We start from the raw sequence: 21125 nt of genomic DNA, 5'->3' as shown, positions 1-21125 counted from the left end.
TATTATTTCGTTATGTATTTTTGTATTTAGTTTATTTTTTGGAGCAGTTTTCTTCTACAAAATTATACTTTTATTATTCCTCGTACTATTATACACATTAACAAGTATTTACATTAATTTATTACTTACGAGGCCTATTTCGAACGATAGCTAGCGCATTTTCTCTCTAAATAGCACTGTGCCGATGAGAGATTGTTGACTACGTTAACTATGGAATTGGGTCACAAGAGTGTCCGTTTCTCGAGTCTCATACGTTTAGTGGTCAGATTTTTGAGCCAAGACCATTTAAGACCATTTTTGTAAAAAGGCGCTAAAAATATTGGGCTGTGTCTTGTGTAATTCCCGGGTCTTTTCGGATGTTACGGTACTAAAAATTCTGTATAACTCCTTAGTTAGAAGCAGACTTGAGAGTGGGTCTATTGTTTGGACCCTACATCTGTTAAAGTACGGCCTTATGGTGGAGATTAAGAAGAAGTAGTAGAGTAGAAGAGAGAAGAAATTTTTGAAACACCTTTACTTTCGGCTGTATGGATATTACATGTGGCTCTATCCGACTGACTTTCTCTTAGGTATGCATACATACTGTAGCTTAAAGTTTAAAAGGGATCTTTATTTAGCTACATATTTTTTTCCAACTTATACGTGGCGTAAATGGAAACTCTGCCATTCTTAGTGGTGTTGGCTTGTGTGTCTCTGATAATTATCTTAGGAATAGAGGACATCCGTTGTTTGTTCTCCCAAGGTGCAGAACTAACCTGCCATTAGTAATGCCAATTGGGAGAGCAATAACTATGTTTAATCAAGTCGATTTGGATATGGATATATTCCACTTACGTCAGTGTGAATTTAGGTGGAAGTTGTTTTATAAGTTTTTAATATAGGGTCTATCAACATATTCACTCTGTGTGCTTCCATGTACTTTTATTTTTATTATTTTATTTCTTTACTTATTTTATTTCTTATTTTATTACTTATTTATTACCCTGTATTTTTATTTGAAGAATTGTTAACACGTCATTAACGGTTTGAATTATTCATTCCATGTTAAATAAATAAATTTGAATTTGAATATACTATTTAAACTTGATTTTAAATTTGTTGATGAAAATATAAGTTATTTTATATTTAAGTCTGAATATGTGTATTTGTCAGACCCAGGATTTGAACCTGGGACTCACGGTATTATAAGCCGACGCGTTAGCCGCTCGGCTATCGTGAAGATAATATTATTAGGTACCTTATTTTAATTTACAAAAATGTAGTGAACCCAGTTCTCACCGTTTCACACGAAACGAATATTATCATTTATATCGCCAACGTTTATATGAAAAAGCGGGACTTTAAGTCCCTTACATATTTATTAAAAAATATTCGACGGAAGGAATCTGGATTGAATCTGGAAAAGCACTCGTTCAGTAAGTGACATGTGTGTTTCCAAATGTTTTCAGGTTTTTTTAAAAGATATTTTTCTAATAAAAATGTTTCTGAAGCTATGTATTATCACTACTTAATGAAATTTTATGTCACACATTCACTATACGAGTATACTATAAATAAAAAAGTCTGCATACATATTAAATTTGAGAGTACCGTTTTTAAACGTTTTTTACATAAACACCTTTACCAATGGAAAAATCAAACAAGGGGAAAAACCTTTACCAATATACATAAAGATACATATATGTGTTGATATATTTGTGTAAGTGGGCACACAGACTGTGAGCATAAAGATAATAAAGATGGGTACACAGGGGCGCCCATAATAACCCCATGTAGGGTAAAAGTCTCTTCAAATATTTCCATATTTTTATACACTGAAATAAACCTGAATATTAAATTACTTTCCGGAAAATAGATGTGCATATTATCCATAAAATATACAAATCTCGGAAAAACTTATCTGACACACGAGATAAAAAGAAAATTAGCTTCGGTGTATTACGGATATGATTCATATAGGTATTATATAAATTATCATAATATAAACGTTGCGTTTCAATAAAAAATTTTGAATTTTCATCGATTATTTAATTACTCCTCTGTTCAATACGTTTGACTATTTACTGAATATGCACACATATTTGAGATGATGTTATGTTTATCATAATATTTATTTTCAGATGTATTTATACTTTTTATCAGTGCAGAATATTCCTATTTTGAAATACATTATTTCTACTGAATACTCGATTTCCTAAGTCCCACACCAAACCAAATTTAATTCCATAGGTAACAGTTACTTATAGCCTAGTATTAACATGTTTTCAAAATATAAACATTGTATTTCAATAAAAACCTTTTAGAAAATCTCACAGATTCCGTTGAAAAAATCACTGCACCGTTTTATTCAGTAGTAGTTTTGGGTACATGGAGGTTTAATGCCTTGACAGATTATAAGACTCCCTTTTTGAGATAATTTTGCCTTTGTAAAAACCACATGTTTTATGTTTAAAATATAGTAATAGTTAAATCCTAGATTGTGAAAAATAGCCCACCTCATAAATGTGGTTAAGAGTGTTGCCACGTGCACCACACGCTAATTAACTTACTATTATAATGTATTATATGAGTTTACTTATGACTATAATCAACTCAAATAAAAATATATCACTGGTGCTGAAATGTGTTTCAGTTGGTGACCTGCACAAACAATCCTGCATATATAAGTTTTTCGTACTTTCCATAAAGCAGTGGCATCATTTGCTTTATGAAAAATCGCCACTAGCTTTCAATTTTTCATACATTTTTAAGATATTATTTGGTAATTTAACACTCTAAAATGAAATGCCTAAATACTTTTATATCATCCATGAAATACGTGGCATTAAATTTACTGCCAAGTAAAGCTTTAAGTTCATCGTTCATAATCAATGCCTAAGCATTTGAGAATGTTAATTAATTCATGATAATATATCTTGGATTATACTTCACTTCTCAAAACTTTATTAGCCAAGAAGATAGTGAAAGAAACGATAAACTAATTTTACTACCTGCGGTTAACAAAGACACTTCATATTAAAACTTTTCTCAAACCAATTAAGGCTCTATAAAATCTTTATCGAGTTATATTTATTCGAGTGCTGAGTTCTATCAATAATATATGAGAAGAAGTTAGATATCTTTGAAACGGATATAATGAGATAGATTTTTGCAACCGTACCATGTTACCTGTTGAGAAAACTATAACTATGGAATATACGTATTGTACAGTGAGCGTTTTGTCATCTTATAAGTAAAAGTGGGACAGGATTTATCTCAAAGATGTAAGACTAGACACACAACCTTACAAGAGACTCCTTTTCAATATACGTGAAGAAAAAAAAACGGGAGATGATGCAGTTGGACTATGTAGAAAATAATTACAAGATAAAAAAAACTTTTTAAATACGACGTTTTATAAATTTTGTGTTGAATCATATAAACTTGACTTGACTTGACTAGCTTAAACGATCAAAAAAAATTTTACTTGATAGAAATAATACTGAAATGTCATATTGATTTCCATAGTAGCGCACGTATATATTAATATTAATAAGTTCCAGGACCCACTTAGCAACCAATAATAGTTTTAATTTTTACGGATTTCTTCCGAAATATTTTTTCATACAAAACAGAATTAACTAAAAATTAAATCAATTCTACTTAAAGATGGCTAAAAATAATAAAAAAATGCATTGGCATCGTGTTCTGATATATTATTAAAGATTCAAATGTCTAGCTAGTCGGGAGATTTGTACCAGACAAACAACCACAGGACAAATAACAATACGAGCTAAGAAAAACGTTGTAAAATAAAAAAATATATAGTATCCGTGAGGAGAGTATCAATGAAAAAAGTTTATAGCAGATAGAATTCCAAAAGTTGATCAAGTATTACATTCGATTATTATGCCGATGATGATGATACTGCTGTACTTCGATGATAAATTCTACATTTACAAATGTTTTTGTTTCTTTGCTCTTCCATTTTGTGTCGTAAAGAAAATTTTATTTTTTATTTTCACTCTCCATTGTAATTTTATTTCCCATTTAAATATTATTAAGTATTCCACATTGGGAAAGAAGTTCTCAATATTGTCGTACGTTTTTTGGCATTTAAAGCAATAAAACCCATCATTCAACTTGACAAAACAAAATTAATACGTCATTCCATTTTTTCTTTTGTATTACTTTCCTGGCAATATTCAAAATCAGTCACGGTTACTTCCTCAATCAAACAAAAGCGTTCGGTTCACTGAAAAATGAAACATCAAACGTTTTCCACAAAAAGTATATTTTTGTGCGTGGGCAACCCTTGATTTATGACAGATGAGCTAAGGCTTTATCAAATAAATAATAATACAATTTAAACTTATATAATTCCTAACACCCATGAAATATATATAATATTAATACCAACCGTGATTCGACCCCAAATCCAACGGATTTCGGCCAACGTGACTGACCAATTATTAAACATCCTGCACCATTCATAACCAGGTCGAAATTGACTAATAATAGTTACTCTTTGTCCGAGGTTTTACCAAATTTAGTTAATGTGACGAATGACCATCTTTTTTTGATCTTTAATAAAGATATTAACAGTAGGTGCAAGTCTTGATTCCTAGATGGCGTTAGGATCTAATTTTAATCAAGTCGAACGAGAACCAATTTTATTTTGACATGAATATGATCTCAATGCTATACGGCCAAATGCAAACGTATATTTTTTCCGACACGATTGCGAAACCCGGGGCAACTGCCCCTCCTGTCTTCTCATCTGATATGACCTAGACGTATATATTATCAATATAAACATAAAATTGAAATGGAAAACTAATCATAATATAAGGACTATATTGTACAAATAATATCTTTTTTAAGTTTTAATAATATTATGAACCAAATTTTTAGTTACACTGTGGTTCTTTTCTTTCCCGTTTTGTTTAAAAAAATCAGTAAACAAATAATATTGTTATAACAGGCGGCTCTTGTGATGCAGTGCGTAAGGCGCTTGCCTTCCACCCGAGAGTTCTGGGTTGGATTCCCGGTCAGGACACAATATTTTTATGTGTTTTCTGAACGCCTGGGTGTTTGTGATTGTTCAAAATTACTAACAACCACCTTGTAAGGAAAAGAAAGGACATGGTTATTAATAATTAAAAAAAACTGTTATAACACAAAATTTGAAATTTGCTTTGATACAATAGTAAACTAAGAATTTTTTAAACTTATTACGACACTATATTCTTAAGGGCGGACGTGCTCAGCGTGGGTCAAAATGGAGCTTTTTTGCTATTTTCAAAGCATGATCCTGGACATACCTTAAACGTTGTAGATAATCTATTTATATAATTTGAAGCCTTATTATCCTTAATATTTATTTTATACATTTGATGACTGCATAAAGTATTTTTATTACATAAAATAGTATTCTTTTAAACCTCTCGTTCTAATGTTTTAGTACCGTTTAAAAAAAAATTAAAAAAAATCGGTTAGGTACATGTTGAAACACGCGCGTTAACATCATTTTACTCCCTACTTTAATAATAGTTTGTCAATTTATGGCTACGGCCGTATGTTGTAGCTTAACCACTGGGGAATGCCAAAAGAAATGGCGTATTTAAAAAAAAACACTACCTTATTCATAGGTCAATAATTATTATAAAGCAATCATTATTCGTAGGATGTTTATCACAATTAAATGGTTAAAAACATTGCTTATAATGAGTATCTTTAGAATATCTTCAAATGTCTTAATCTTGGCTATTTTTTGAATAATAAAATGCCTAATTCTTGTCAAATTTGGGATCACAGAGATTATCAATATAATTTTTTATCGTAAATATTTCACTATAATAATGTCAATATAAATTATACTGACAGTTTTATAAATGCGTTTAAAAATTAATAAATGTAAAAAATCTTAACACCACTGCACAGTTATGTACGGAAATATGACTATATTCTAAAACAATAGAGCAAGAGGCTTAAAAGAATACAATTTTATGTAATAAAAATACTTTATGCAGTCATCAAATGTTTAAAATAAATATAACGGATAATAAGGCTTCAAAAGTATGTAAATAAATTATCTACAATGTTTAAGGTATGTCCAGGATCATGCTTTGAAAATATAACAAAAGCTCCATTTTGACCTACGCTGAGCATGTCCCCCCTTAAGGATACTTCACATTGATTTATTATTTCATATATAGGTAATGAACTTGTAATTTGAAAAACTAAAGATTTTCAAATTTAATGAAATAATTGGTCGGCAACCGTAACTAATATTTTTTTATGAAAGTAACTAACGCTAAACTAAGCAATAATCATCAAACGAATTTATATATGAAAATATACTGAGAACATATTATTATAACGAAATATTCTATGATACTCGGCTAATATTTCTTGATAAGCGGCTCTCGTGGTGCAGTGTGTAAGGCGCTGGGCTTTCACCCGAGAGTTCTGGGTTCGATTCCTGGGGAGAACACAATTTTTATGTGTTTTTCTCAAAGCATGGGTGTTTGTGATTGTTCAAAAATTACTAACAAGCATCTTGTACGAAAAAGCAAGGACATGGTTTTTAATAATTCTAAAAAAAATATATCTCTTGATAGCTGTTGTAGCTTAGTGAAATATCGTAGCATTAATATATATAAAAAAATGGTTTCACAAACATTATAATGGAGTTCTACTATGTCAACGCCAGTTCAATAATAAATTATTGAAGAATTATGTATTCAATTTGATTTGTCATTAAATATTATTATTACAATGTTACGTTGTGTTACGTGTTACTATACAGTGTAGGTATATTATAAAAAAATAACACATTTCTTACTTACTGTCTGTGTGTGTATTGTTAATCTTTTCGTGTAATATAATCTTATATTCAGAAGGGAGTTTTTGCTACTGATACATACATACCAAATGTATTTCGTGAAAACCCCAGGAATTATGTGTACGTTTATATTTATTGGGGTATCTTTAAATATTCATGTAAATCGTAATTCAAAGCTCATATTTCGTGGAAAACACCCTACAATCAACCCTTATGGGGCCCCAGAAGGGTTTCTCATAAAAAGATTGGAAAAATATGCACTCCGGTAGATTCAGAAAATATTTCCCAGTCATCTTACCTAACGTTATACTAAAATAAACAAATAGAAATGTTCAATCAACGAAATTCAATTTCCTAATATCAAATTGAACCCGGCTCTTCCAGATGTATGCCTATAGTCTCAACGGTCTGTGTTTAATATTGGGATTAAATCTACTTATCTATTATACCGACTTATTCAAAAAATATTTTTTTCCTTTTACGTCATGTAGGTATCTATTTGGAAGAATGTGAAAGAATAAGATTGATAATAACATCATGTTTTCCGTATCTGCAAACAAATATTAAGCGCAAATGAGTGCACGTCCGTTGCATATTTGTGTCATTCTTTCTTGTAGATATAGCACACTAAAGCTAATAAAGTAAATATTATGCTAAAGTTCTCCAACTCTCTGAAATCCTAACTTTTAAAATTTAAATATGTACATTGATACATTTTAGAATTCAATATTCAAAGTCATCTCATCTATAACGATTATATTATTTTTTTGTTGAAAATATACGTAAATACGTTTTTTTTTAACTTAATTTCATTACATTTATTAGATGACATAATAAATATGTGAAATATAAATGAAACGGTTTTTATTAATTTCGTTATTTTTAATTAATATTATGAACTCTGTGTTATTCATAATTTTAAAATGTAGTATTCGTTTTAATAGATTTAAATTCAAATTCCATCAAGTATTAATAGCATTAGTTATTGAATATACACATTTTTTTATAACAAATGACGTATTGGTTATGTTTTTGATTTTGAAAAATATTGGCGAGAGCAAGGTAGGTAGGTAACCTACATTAAAACTGAAAATTTGGAAAGATCTTGATGCCATGTCGTCCAGAAATCGTAGTTTATACATAGCTATTGTTATTAATATCTTGATTAAAATTACAAAAGTTGGTCTTAATTTTGGGTAGGTACCAATCCCATTCGGTACAAATATATGATACATAGTTTGTATGTTTTTGATGTATAACAGTACACTGGAAATACAATTCAATATTACTTACATATTGGCATATTCTTTCGTCGGTTTTCAAATTTGTCATATCATAAATTTTGTCATGAAACATGACGTATAAATAAGAATACGATATAAACTTACCATAATATGATTTTTATATATACTCTTATTTTTAATCCTCATAATTCATTGCAGTTCTAAAAAGTAGCTGTTCCTCGGTTCTTCCTTCAGACTCTTCGGATTCTTCAGACATTAAAAAACTTCTTGAAAATAGTATGCTGCCTTCGATCTTCTTCTATACGATTAACTACAGTGCACAATATTATTTGTCATTTCCCACGGTGCGGCTAAAATTCGTGTTTCCGTTTCCTCACAATAAATAAAATGATTTCATTTTAAAACTTATTATCTTGAGTAGTATAGATACTACATCGTTACGTATTCTTTATTTACATGATACCGTTAGAATTCTCCGCTGAACCCACATCTCGAAAGCTTTTATTTTATTGCGTATTGCCTGAGTGCGAGTTCATGACTCTATATAAAAGAATAGAACACATAGAATTTAGCCAACCATGTCCTTCAGTATAGATTTTAATCAAGGTTACAAAAGATTTAGTTTAACTAGGTGAACAGATTTCTTACACATTGAATCCAATATCTTTTCTCCGGGTTTTAACGCCAGTTTTCATTAAGTATGCAATTTAAGTATCTGCCGGTATATTTACAAACACTTTAAAGAGAAACAACACAAATTTAGTACTTATATGTGCTATGAAGAAATAGAAACTGTTTATCAGTAGCAATCTCTCGGAAAATCGGAATTCCTGTGAAGTATTTATTCAGGGGAACCACGTTCTTACGTTCATATGGCGTACAAAGGTGGTCAAATAGAAGGGCGGCTTCAGACCAGCTCTTCAATTTCTCTCACTGCACTGGGCGCCACTTTATTTGTCGGTCTTATTGAGTGGTTTATTTAATAATTTCATAAGTATATGTTAAATATATTAAAACATGTAAAAACGAAATATTATAATATTTTGTTGGAGACATTAATTACACAATAACTAACGTGCTTAATATAATATTATATCAATATGTTATACCCCGTCTGCACATGCATGGATTTACTGCTGACAATACGTATTATAACGCCCATAACAAAAAAAATGCACGTGTAAACACACATTATATTATATTATAAATGCAAGAATCCAAAAAAACTCGAAACTTATGAATTTACACGCGATAATTAGACTGTGCGATATCTGCGCAGTGGAATGACAGTGGTGAACCTAGCGGTAAAAAAAAAACAAACTACACCGCGCGAAGACTCATTTTGAGTTTAACAGATTTTAACGACCTGTTAAATAGTACCACAAAATGACAACATTGCGTCTCGCTTACTCTTGAAGTATGGGATTGTCGAGACAGTCAGCACTTTTACGTGTATAAAATTATTATCGCGATAGTTCAAAATACACACTATTGGTGCAAGTAAATCCATGCATGTGTACAAGCGCTATTATTTTACATACACTACACTGGTGTTGTTATTATTTAAGCGTATCTGATTAATTTGATGAAACATTATTTTATGATATTATATTAACACCAATAATCGACAGAGTTAGGAAGACAAATATTATATCGCATTCGTACCTACGTAATAATATTTGTAATTTTTAACGAAACGATCGAGGAATGCTAGACTGGGACGTATGACAACAAAAGAAAGAATTCCACGAATTTTGAAATAACGGTAGAAAATGCAGTTACTTCTACTCCTGCCAGGCTTAACGAAAATATAAGGTTAGACGGGAGGTAGCCCCTGAAACCACTGCGCCGTTCAGGCATGTCCCACCACATTTTATCTGTGCTCAAGTACGCGTAGGTACATAGTTTAGATAATATTCTAAACCTAAAACCTTTAATTAATATTAACCAGTGCATAAAAAAATTAAAAAGCGTTCCATCTCTAATAATGACAAAGTGCCCGTGAAATATTGAAAATAATTACTATTATCACATAAAATTTCACCTATATTTCTGTAACTTCTATCGACATCCATGCAACATTTTGTGTATAAAGAAAAAAATATGTCACATATTCAATTGACCTGAATTCGTGGTTTTAATTAAAATTAAAAAAAAACCCTCCGACATAAACCCTTCTATATCAATATATATATTTATATTTGACGCTAGTCTATGTTTTTTATACTAAGGCAGCGCTCAAAATGGTAAATTTTACAAAGCGGAGCACTAAATATTTTTCCGAATTGTTATCTAATTTTATGTAGGTAGGTATAGATATTTAAAAAAAATAAGTCTGTTGTATGTCCTGTCTTATCTAGCTTATAATATGATCAAATTAATTTGTCCACGAGACGGAGCGATGATTTTGGGGATTTCATGAACCGGAACGGCGCTCCGGTTCATTTCGAACACTGTAAAAAAGATGAAAAGTGTGCGACGTTAATGATCGGTTATTTACGATTATAATTTATGTGACAAGTCGTTGTATATAAGCAAAATGATGAATTAGTATAAGTATATATTTTTTATTAGTTGAGTATTTTCTGAGTTATGGGGGAAATTTTCTCGCAGTGGCCCTGTGTGCATTGAATCAGTGCCACTGAGGTGCCCAATAGATACATTTTGAATAATATACTTTGTATGGTTACTTTGTTACAGCTGTTACATTTAACATGAGGAAGAACAGAAATAAAGAACATTCAATGCTAATTTAATGCCCAACATTGGCATTAGTTTTAATAATAAATTACATCAAGCACATGTAACGCATAAAGTGTTACAATTTACGAGCGAAACCTTTCTGTAATACGAATTTTTCAAACTTATCGTTATGAAGATATAAAGAATGTCGTAAAATTATATTCAGTACCTTTTAAAAATTGTGGCAAAATAAAATACGTCCGAAGTCCAATAAGTGTTCATGGGGGATATGTACTTAACAAAATATATTACCCATAAGAGAGGCTCGGGCGCCGTACAAAAAGGTGAAAATTACGTACGTGAGTTGAATAAGATTTAACTTTAGTTATGTATTGGCTTTCTCAATATATTTCTAGTGTAAGATATTTTATCTTATTCCGATACTAAAATTTCTGAAATAAGGAAAAGCGCTACGTTCGTTACCCGCTTAAAATTCATCGAACGAGACATTGTGAAAGCAATTCTGAATTCATTACGACGCGCTCCTTGTTTATTCGATAGCAGATTTTTTTTATCAAGATACGAGTACTATTGTAAATAAACACATAATATTATTATTCTTCTTTGCAATTTATAATACTAATAGCAATACGATTCAAAACGATAAAATACATAAAACAATATACTTATATTATTCTGGAGAATGAAAATAAAAATGTTTTAAATTGTATATTTTCGAATTTTCATCCAACATAACGATATCATAATATATTTCAATATCTGAGTATTTTTTTCTTTTATGGTTTTAACTGTCATTTATTGTTGGAAATATATTGTATAAATAAAAATAAAACACAATACATATTATTATGTATATTTGTTCGCTGAGTGAGGGCGCCACTTGCTAACATTTGACATATCATTCAATACTTTTTATACTATGATGAGCTTAGTCCTAAATTCGATCACCAGACTATACTACTGAGTGGAAATAGTTTTAAATACTATTGTGTTTTATTTTAATTAAAATTTATTACTTTTTTCTTGCCACATCTCGAAAGATGGCCGTATTGGCATACCATAAATATAATATCTTGGGTTGGTCACATTACCAATTAGAGGTTTTTAAGACGAGCCAAAAATACAAGAGGACTTATACCAAATATCAAGCATAAAAAGGTTTATACTTTGGACATATTTTCCGAAATGAGAAGTATAATTTACTACAATTTATAATACTAGGAAAGGTAGAGGGCAGAAGAAGCGTGAGTAGAAGAATGCAATATTCATACGTGATTAAATTGTGATGGCATTGGAGTCTGATACTACTGGTGCAAAATAGGGAGGTGTACTGAAAGTTAGTCGCCAACTTTCGATAAAAGACGTCAACAAAATACGAAGATTTCTTGCACTCTATTGATTTATTAATTATAATTAAAAAATCCGAGTTACTTAGACCTTGTCCAGATGGTGCAATTATACTCGCGCGCATTTTAGTTACACGTGACGTTAATGAGATGAGCACATGTAATCGCCGCGTGTTACTTCTCGCGCGCGGTTGAGATATAGGTGACCTCATTGAGCTGTCCATGTCCACTCGCGGTGAGACCCGTGTCATCTGGACAAGCTCTTAACAAAAAGATTCACGACATGCATAAATGACAATAATTGTCGTAAACTTCATAAAATGAACGATAAAAAACTGTTAACGATTCTCTGCATTTTGATTGATAAAATTGACTAATATTAATATAATCTTGTTGTGAATGTTAAGCCGGGTACTCATTAGTGAGTTGTAACTGTAACCGTTCTAGATACTGTAACCATCTCTAGATGTGAACTAATTATTTGGCATCCATACTGGTTACTGGTATTTGCAACGGTCATAGTTACGGCTCGCTTAAACTAAGATTTAGTATACGTCTAGATTTAGTCCAGAACAATCCGGACTTGTCAACTCTATCCGGAAGATTTTTTATCCGGACTATTACTCACATTCAAATGTTTAAATATTGTTCATACCAATATATATCTACACGTTTTTATCATTATAATAATTTATTACGTTATCTGCAAAGCAACGTTAGTTGTTATTTATACGTGAATGCTTTTCCGATGAAAACTTTTCTAAGGAAAATATATCCCATTTTATTTACAGTACACACGCAAAGTGGAAAAACAACTTCAAAAGAAATGTCTATAAAATTTTCGTCGGTGACAATAATTGAGACTGAAATGAACATGGGAAGACGTGGAGAATAGTGTTATAATTATATACAAAATGGACACATATACACAAATTAAACAAAGAGGGATTTTATTTATAATTCTAATAAACACTTCTCAAATCCGCTCAGGTTCGGGACATGATTGAAAATTATGGAAACCCTACTTATAATCTATTCAATACACCTTTCCGCATCCTAAAATCGAAGCTGTGTAGAATTATTAACGGTAAAAGATTGTTTTTCAACAACTGTATTACAAATTTAATAAAAGAATGTGTACAACTTAATATTCACGAAGTAGTATAACATAAAGTATAAGATATTTTATTTTCGTAAAATAAAATTCACTCACGTATAACTATTGCCAATCATATTATAGCGTCGTTATTTTGAATTGATTTTCAGTGTATTGTTTTATTAAACTGTATATAAAAAGAAAATACTATGTGTACGAGGGTAAAAGATTTTTGGAATGACTATTTCTTATTCCTCTTTCGAGATTTTCTTTGATGCTGTCATATTCATATTCGTCTTCATAAATCAATATCTATCTACTCTATAAAATTGGAGAAGACGATCGGACGAGGAAAACAAACAAAAAACAGCTTATCAGACCGGTTATAGGTAAATACTCTGGCGGTTTTTTCTATATTCCGTGCAATCGAGAGGAAATTCTCATTTGACGTAATGCGAAGGGTGGCTTACTGCGTAGAACCGCAAATTGATTTGAACACGAAATTCAGTTTGACGTTGGCGAACTTAATTTTGACGAATGGAAATCGCATTTGAAGGTTCAATATAGAACAGGCCCTTAAGTGTGATTGTTTCTACGAAAAAAATGTTGCTATATAAGAAGCATCACAAGTAGGGATGTCAAATAACTCGACTTGTTTTATAACCGAATATGCAAATATTTACAAATTCATTATTTGAATAATGCTAATTTGTAGTAACGATCAGACTGGATGAGTCTGGTATGGCAACAGCAGAGATCTAAAATAAGGAACGTCTATCTGATTATTGTGAACCTCCCAGGCGTAAATAGTAGGGATCAAATCCTTCTGTTTTGTGTGAGTGCGAAGAAATTTAAACCACTGAGCCTGCGTCATGGACGCATTTTCTGTGGTATTTCTGCTAACTACCAAGCTGATTAAAATATATTGGAATGGATTGAAAATCTATCGCTGCCTGTTTGGTTGCATTTTTTGTGTTGGTGAGAGTGGTTTTGTTTCGTTGGATATGTTTTTAATGACATCTACATCCTGACATCATGTTAGTGAATGAATGAACTTTATTTAATCATTAAATATATTTTAAAGTTTTGAATGCAAAATATAAAACAAAAATATTATCAATTGACAAGTTTTTAAATGACGTAAAGTTGTCATAATGCTTGATTTTTGATTAATTCGCTTATTCAAAACAACTATTACATACTCACTATGGGTTAAAGCAGCCATGGTGGTCTAGTTGGTAGAGCTGGTATCCCTGAAGCCGTGAATCGCATCATCATCAACATAATTATTAGTATACTTCAATCAATTCTTCGATAAAGGCCTCGCCAAGGTCTCTCCACTCTTCTCGGTTCTTAATCATCACATTCGTCTAGCGACCATGTGTCCATGCCATCGAGATTAAATGGTTTAATTTTCATTTATCCAGCGGATTTTTTATTCATTTTTGAATATTACAGTAACTATGAAGTAAACAAAGAAATGACAAAATTATTATTAATCGAATACGATATATCATCTTCGGTAAATTGGCCGTGGGTTCCCGATTTTTTGTGTTACATTCTATTATTCTAGATTTATTTAAAAAAAATATTGGAAAATTCGATTTCGATAACTGTTTGACCTGGATTATTTTAAGATAGTTCATGGTTTTCACACTGCTTAGGTACGTTATGAATGAAAAGAAGATGAATATAATAATGATATGTACTTATGTCATATTTTGTTAATAAAGCTAATGAGCAAACAATAATTTGATTTGATTTTAATTTAACTCGTATATATGTTAGTTAATTAAGTATCTAACCGAAACTAGTATAAATTTATCAATTAATCGGTTACTATAATATAGCCTATAGTCAGGGCTTATCACCGAAAAAATATGTAAAATAGTAAATCACTCATAGTATTCAATACTTATTGGAAATGAACGTTATTTTCCCAGAACCAATATTTTCATAAATTCCATTGAAATTTTATCCATGTTTTATCTTTATTAACAATTTAAATGGAATACACTAATCCCAAATGTAAACAAAAATCTATTATCATACATATCACAAACCTAAATTTTACCTGTTTCAATTCACGTTAAAACCAATTTTTTTCGGATCAGTTTTTATTTTTTAAATAATATATTTCTATACAAATTGGCGAAACATGATTAAACTCAACATTTTTACGGAACCTGTTATAATATTTGACCTACGTTATTTTAACAAGAAATATAGCATGTTATAATTTTAAATATTTTAAATATAGGTATTATATTGAAAATATAATTCGTCTAATATGTTTATTGATGTATTCAAAGTATATCTTATTAGTCAGCGATTCATAATTGTAAGGACAGTGACAGTAAACACTGATTATTAAAAAAAATATACTTATAATAATATTATGTAAGAGTTTTAAAATCACTAGAATATTTTTTTATAATATAAGTATATATTATTTTTAACACTACAATAAGCCACGAGGGTCAATAATAATAGTGTAGTTAGTCATAACATCATAGTAACGAACACCAAGACTTTGAGAAAATCGTATAAATATTATATTATGACCTTACCGGGAATCAAACCTGGATGTCTCAGATGGAAGGCTTTACGCGCGTGCAATTATACCTACCGTTAATAAAGCAGAAGTAAATATTGGGAATTCCATTTTGAAATAATATATTATACATATGTCGGTATATTAAATTCCAGACTATAAAATACAATACTTACTAAGTTTTGTATGACTGTTATAAACAAAGTTTTTTTATAAATTGTACAATAATTGAATTATTTATATTGACAGTTGTTTCGGGCTATGAACCCATCTTCAGAACGACACTAAGATAACGTAATATAAATAACTTAATTATTGTGGAATTAACAAAAAACTTTGTTTTAAAAGTACCTATTATAATGAACTTCTACTACGTAAACGCCAAATCAATTATTAAGTTTTTTTTAAGTCGATGCTATTTCGGTTTTCGCACACTAGTCAAGACTGTTTGGACATAGTCTGGAATTTAATGCAATCATTATCAGCATTATCCACTGCAGATATCCCGCGGCTCTATATATTCTTCTTGGTATCTAGTTACTTGCTATCGTCTACTTCCATCAGATTTTATGAGTTCTTAACGAAACTCGGTTTTAAGATGGGATTATGGTCATTTACTGCTGTTTTTTTTACTACTATATGACTGCATTCGTCCAGCGATAGCCATTGTCATTTCATGAGATTGGGACATAATGTGACCTCGAAAAGTTATAAACGAATATTATATTATAATGCTTTGTTTTCATTCGTGACTTTATATCCAATGTTGCTTGCTATTAAAACTCAAAAATATTGAATTTGAAAGTCTGTGTAAGAATATGTCATTGTATCGCAATAGAAAAAAAATGACATAGGTTTTAACGCACACAAAAAATCTGAAGAGATAAGTTAAATGGAGGTGCATGTGTCCAATGGGCATGTGGCGGAAGATTGCTGGGGGTGATTTATTGTAATGGGGCAAGGGTACTAAGGGATGTTTGAGAGTTATCTTCTGAAACTATACGACAGTTTTTCGGACGACGTTTTTGCCAAATCCCTTTTGGCCGGCTCTTCTTCATGCATATTATTTCACTTTTGTTGCGTATTTTCCAATTCGGAATGAAGTTACAACACTTGTTTTTCATTGAAATAGATGTGCACGTGTTTGAGAGAAATTTATGCCTTTGTACACTCGAAACCATACATTATTTTGTTTACACCTCGGAATCCCTACTCTGTGCTTGGTAAAAAATATGTTTTTGTGTATGTGAAATATCAGACAGAACAAGTATTTTTCATTCACTTTATTCAGGATACAAATTTTTAAGCAAATTGAATTTCATAATGTAATATTTTGAAAAAAAACACTGGCGTATTAAAAAAAACCCCAACTCAATATTTTCTCTCCCAAGCGGAGAATATAGGCATCCATAAAATAAAGGTTAGTCATTCGCCCACTACATAGGGGTGGTTTTCTATAGATTAAAAAAAAATCGCCAGAATCAGGCTTAAACCCGGTTCTATAGTTTCAGAGCTCTTAAATAACTTTACCATGGAGTGAGGTAAAATGTTTTAGTTATTTATTATTATTATTATTTAAATAATCGATAACATCAAAATTATTTGAAATTCATTTAGTAATAATATATTTTGGTAATGATAATGATAGAAAAAAAAACTAACCATATTAATATTATAAGTTGGATGATACTTAATAAAAAAATATTGTACAACATTTAATGATAAATAAAAAAATAATTAGTGTTTCTCAATTATTTATTTAAATACAGGTTAAATCAAATTCGAAAAATTTAACCGTATTATAATCGAATTCTAGTACTGCTACATTAAATCAATTTACTAATACAATACGATTTTATATCATGTTTTGACGGTGCCGTGAATTTCTTTTATTTTTATCACGCCAAACCTAGCGAACGAACAAACTGGAAGATTGAAAGTGCTTACGAAGCCATTAGCAAAAGAATCACCCGTGTTAAGTCAGCCGCAAAGAAAACAATGAATTTACATAAAGGCCAGCCGTAATTGAATTATCCATTGCAGCGACCGACCGTTATTACTTGGTAATTGTCGATAAAGCAATTGGGAATTGTCACAGACTGCACATTGCTCTTATCCGAAAAACTTTTGGCGAGCACTACCGCAGGAATTAACAGCACTCTTTACTTTTCAGCGTCCTTATCCTAAAGTTGTTAGTTAATTGCTTTTATCGCGATGTTTAGCCAAGCAACCCTTTTCTTATATCGAACGAAACTCCGTCTGCAAGAACAAGGGAAAGATTTAATTACCCTCGATAATGGTTTGCTTCCTGAACGTCTCATTCTATTTCCTCGGAGTTCTTATCTCTACGAAGGCTTTGTTTTTTCACTTCCTGTAGCCCTCATTATTAATGAGGTTTATGATGTCGAAAAACAAAAATTTGCAAAGCCGATCGAGTTTTTTTGCATTGCAGATTTGTTTCTAGAATTCTAAACGGTAATTGTAATTCGACAAAAGTTGAGAAAAGTGGCGTTTTTTGTTTGAATCGAATGAGAAAAATATTTTTCTTGAGCGCCATTTATATAAGTAACTTTATTTTTGACTGCATACAGCTTATAAACAAAAGCCAAGATGTAAAGAGAGGTATCTACAATTTGATATGGAAAGCATTTATTGTACGAGTAAAATGTCATAAAAAGAAATATTTTTAATGGCCTCTGCATTGTGTTTTAATATATTAATACTGAGGGGGAGTGCTCTAAATAGCTAAAGAAATGAAAAGTATGGGGTAAGTTAAGTGGTTTGATCTTGAACAATTTGTAAACTCTATAAGAAATATATTTGTGGTAATTTTTATGCCCTATATGTTTCATAGAATGATATTTATATATCGTCACCTCAATACTACAACTGGATAACTCTAATTTGGTCATTGTTGTGAAAATGAAATTTAAACTTTACTTGATTAACATAAATCTAGGCTATAATTATTATTTAAAATAAAAATGGAAAATTGTGCGTGTCTAATTGGGAACAATTAGAATAATGCTCAATTATATGAAAAAATATTGAAGATATATTATTTTATTTATTTAATGTATTTATGGTTTTAAAGTTATCTAAAATTTTCAAACACAAAATTAATACAGTTCCCATTAACTACTTACTGACTTACCAAGTTTTATCATTATGTAGAAAAGGAAATGTAGAATCATATTCAATAGCTACATATTATTATCTCAAAAACAGTGAAAATCAAGTTATCTAGTTGTCGTATTAATTGAGGTGTTGATATATCTATAAATGATTGGATAAAACAGATTTACATAATAAAATAGATTAAAACCCTTTATTTCAACCATTGATAATTTCAACAATAAGAATAAGATAAGTGTTTATTGCCTATATCAAAATTATTATTTTATCAATACGTGTCTGACAAATATAATTTAATTTTCGCGGAATATTATTCAGTAAAATACAATCAGTTTTATAATCGTATCGTAATTTAAAAAAATGTACCTGTATTTTTTATGATATCTCTAATTTTATTGTGTGTTATTATTATCTCAATATTTTTACCATTTTAAGAATTTACTTCTAGACATGGAAGTCTCCATTGTATTTTTAAAGCAATTTAAAGTAGATGTGTTTTTGTAAAATTAAGTTTTGAAAACTTGTCAACAACGTTTTATTATTTTTTTCAGGATCCAAAATGACGCTGAAAATTCTTCTTATAGCTGTCATCATAACAGTTCTGCTGTCAATCAATGCTGCGAAATCTGAAGGTAAAGAAAACTTTTTTTGAATATAGTATATTAATATATTTTTTACCTACCCAACTTTCTATAAGATGTGCAGTCGCTTAATAAAATTATAAATAATGTCATCGTTTATTTTTAGAATATTTGTAAAGAAATAATATTTAAATATAGCATATTTTAAAATATACCATTAGGATGTAAACATGGATAGCGGTCGTCCATTCGAGGGATCCGCGTTCGATCTCGGTGAGGTTACAATATATTTATTTAATTATTATTAATGATTTTCTCAAAGCACGGGTGTTTGTGACTGTTGTATTTATAATACTAATTATACTACTGTTTCAATACACTACTATCATTGGGTCATCATGGCCTGTTGTAGTATTAAATATATATAATATATATTTTAATTTATAAAAAGAACGATATATTTGATAATTATTTGCATGACATTTTGTTAAATTTGTAAATCAAATTTTGCTAATTTAAGCATACTATTTAATAATGATTACGTATTTGATTTTCATAGAAATAATCATTAATAATTTCAATACTTAAAAAAAAAAATATTATTTGAAAACATAGAAATAATAAAAGTAAATTATCATAATAATTATTCACTTATAAAAGCTATCCAAGGGCAGAAACCATATCTAGTTTTGTATCGTGTGCCATACATAACTTATGATTTCTGTTCACTACATTTACACAATTTTGTTTTATTTTTCACTTAGTATATAAGTATCTGATCATATTCGTTTACATACCATATATATCCAGATACATATTGTGACGCCCCCGTATGGTCCCCATTTGGGTGTGTCTTTGTGTACCTGGAGACGCCCGAATCGGTATCCAAGCCAACAAATAATAACGGCTGATTGCGAAAATAATTAAATAATGTATAATACCACTAATAAATAATATCTGACCGGCAACATTGTCCAAAGAAAAAAACACGTATGGCAACGTCGCATTGTGCACAGCTCGCGAGTCCAACGGTTTTTTTTTTTGGCGCTGAGATCGCGACAAGCAGCAAAATCGCGAACGCGTACATTTTGCGCTCCGTAGAATTAAATGATAAAAAATGTAACCATATAGTATATATTAACACCAAATAAACCTCGTCGTTTCCGAAACCATTCCAGTGTGTCAATTATCCACCTTCATCCCAAATACAGACGATAAAAAAAGAAAACTAAAAATAAAAGTGACAGTTGAGAAAAATCCACACATATCAAAATGGAGGGGAGTGATAAGTGGCCCCAGTCAACGTGGGACTACGTTTCTTGATTTTGATCGTCTGGAATCAAGACGCAGGTGGAATTTCTTTCACCCGGACACACAACCCTGAGATCCAAACACCGGAATAGGAAACGGCGAGGAAGAAACATCCAGAGGCTTGCCTCTGGTGGCGCTCAACAAAGTATAATAATAAGCAGTAGAAAGAGGATGCTGCCAAAGCCAAGCCAGTGAAGAAAAGAGCAGAAACACCCGGATTGCGAAGTCATGGCTCCCGATGTACTCCCGACCAACTGCATCCGCCAGCGAACTTGGCCCACGGACGAGTGTATCGGGCAAGACCCTGGCTCCAACGAGGGAAAACGGCG

General features: G+C 30.7%; 1 protein-coding gene across 1 annotated transcript in view; it reads left to right on the top strand.

Annotated features, from left to right (window-relative positions):
* LOC147067949 (Ig-like and fibronectin type-III domain-containing protein 1) overlaps window positions 1–21125 on the top strand; it is a 164067-nt gene that overhangs the window by 34756 nt on the left and 108186 nt on the right. Inside the window, exon 2 of the mRNA XM_085952552.1 lies at window positions 19456–19536. Within this exon, the coding sequence (XP_085808678.1) occupies window positions 19464–19536 (73 nt within the window). The 5' untranslated portion in view covers window positions 19456–19463. The remainder of the gene's footprint in view (window positions 1–19455; window positions 19537–21125) is intronic.

The sequence above is a fragment of the Rhyacophila brunnea genome, unplaced genomic scaffold (genome assembly GCF_057557595.1).
Source record: "Rhyacophila brunnea isolate RB1 unplaced genomic scaffold, BYU_Rbru_1.0 scaffold_3, whole genome shotgun sequence".
NCBI classification, from domain to species: Eukaryota; Metazoa; Arthropoda; class Insecta; order Trichoptera; family Rhyacophilidae; genus Rhyacophila; species Rhyacophila brunnea.
The sequence above is the reverse complement of the archived record's forward strand: the minus strand, read 5'-3'. Positions and strand labels throughout refer to the sequence as shown.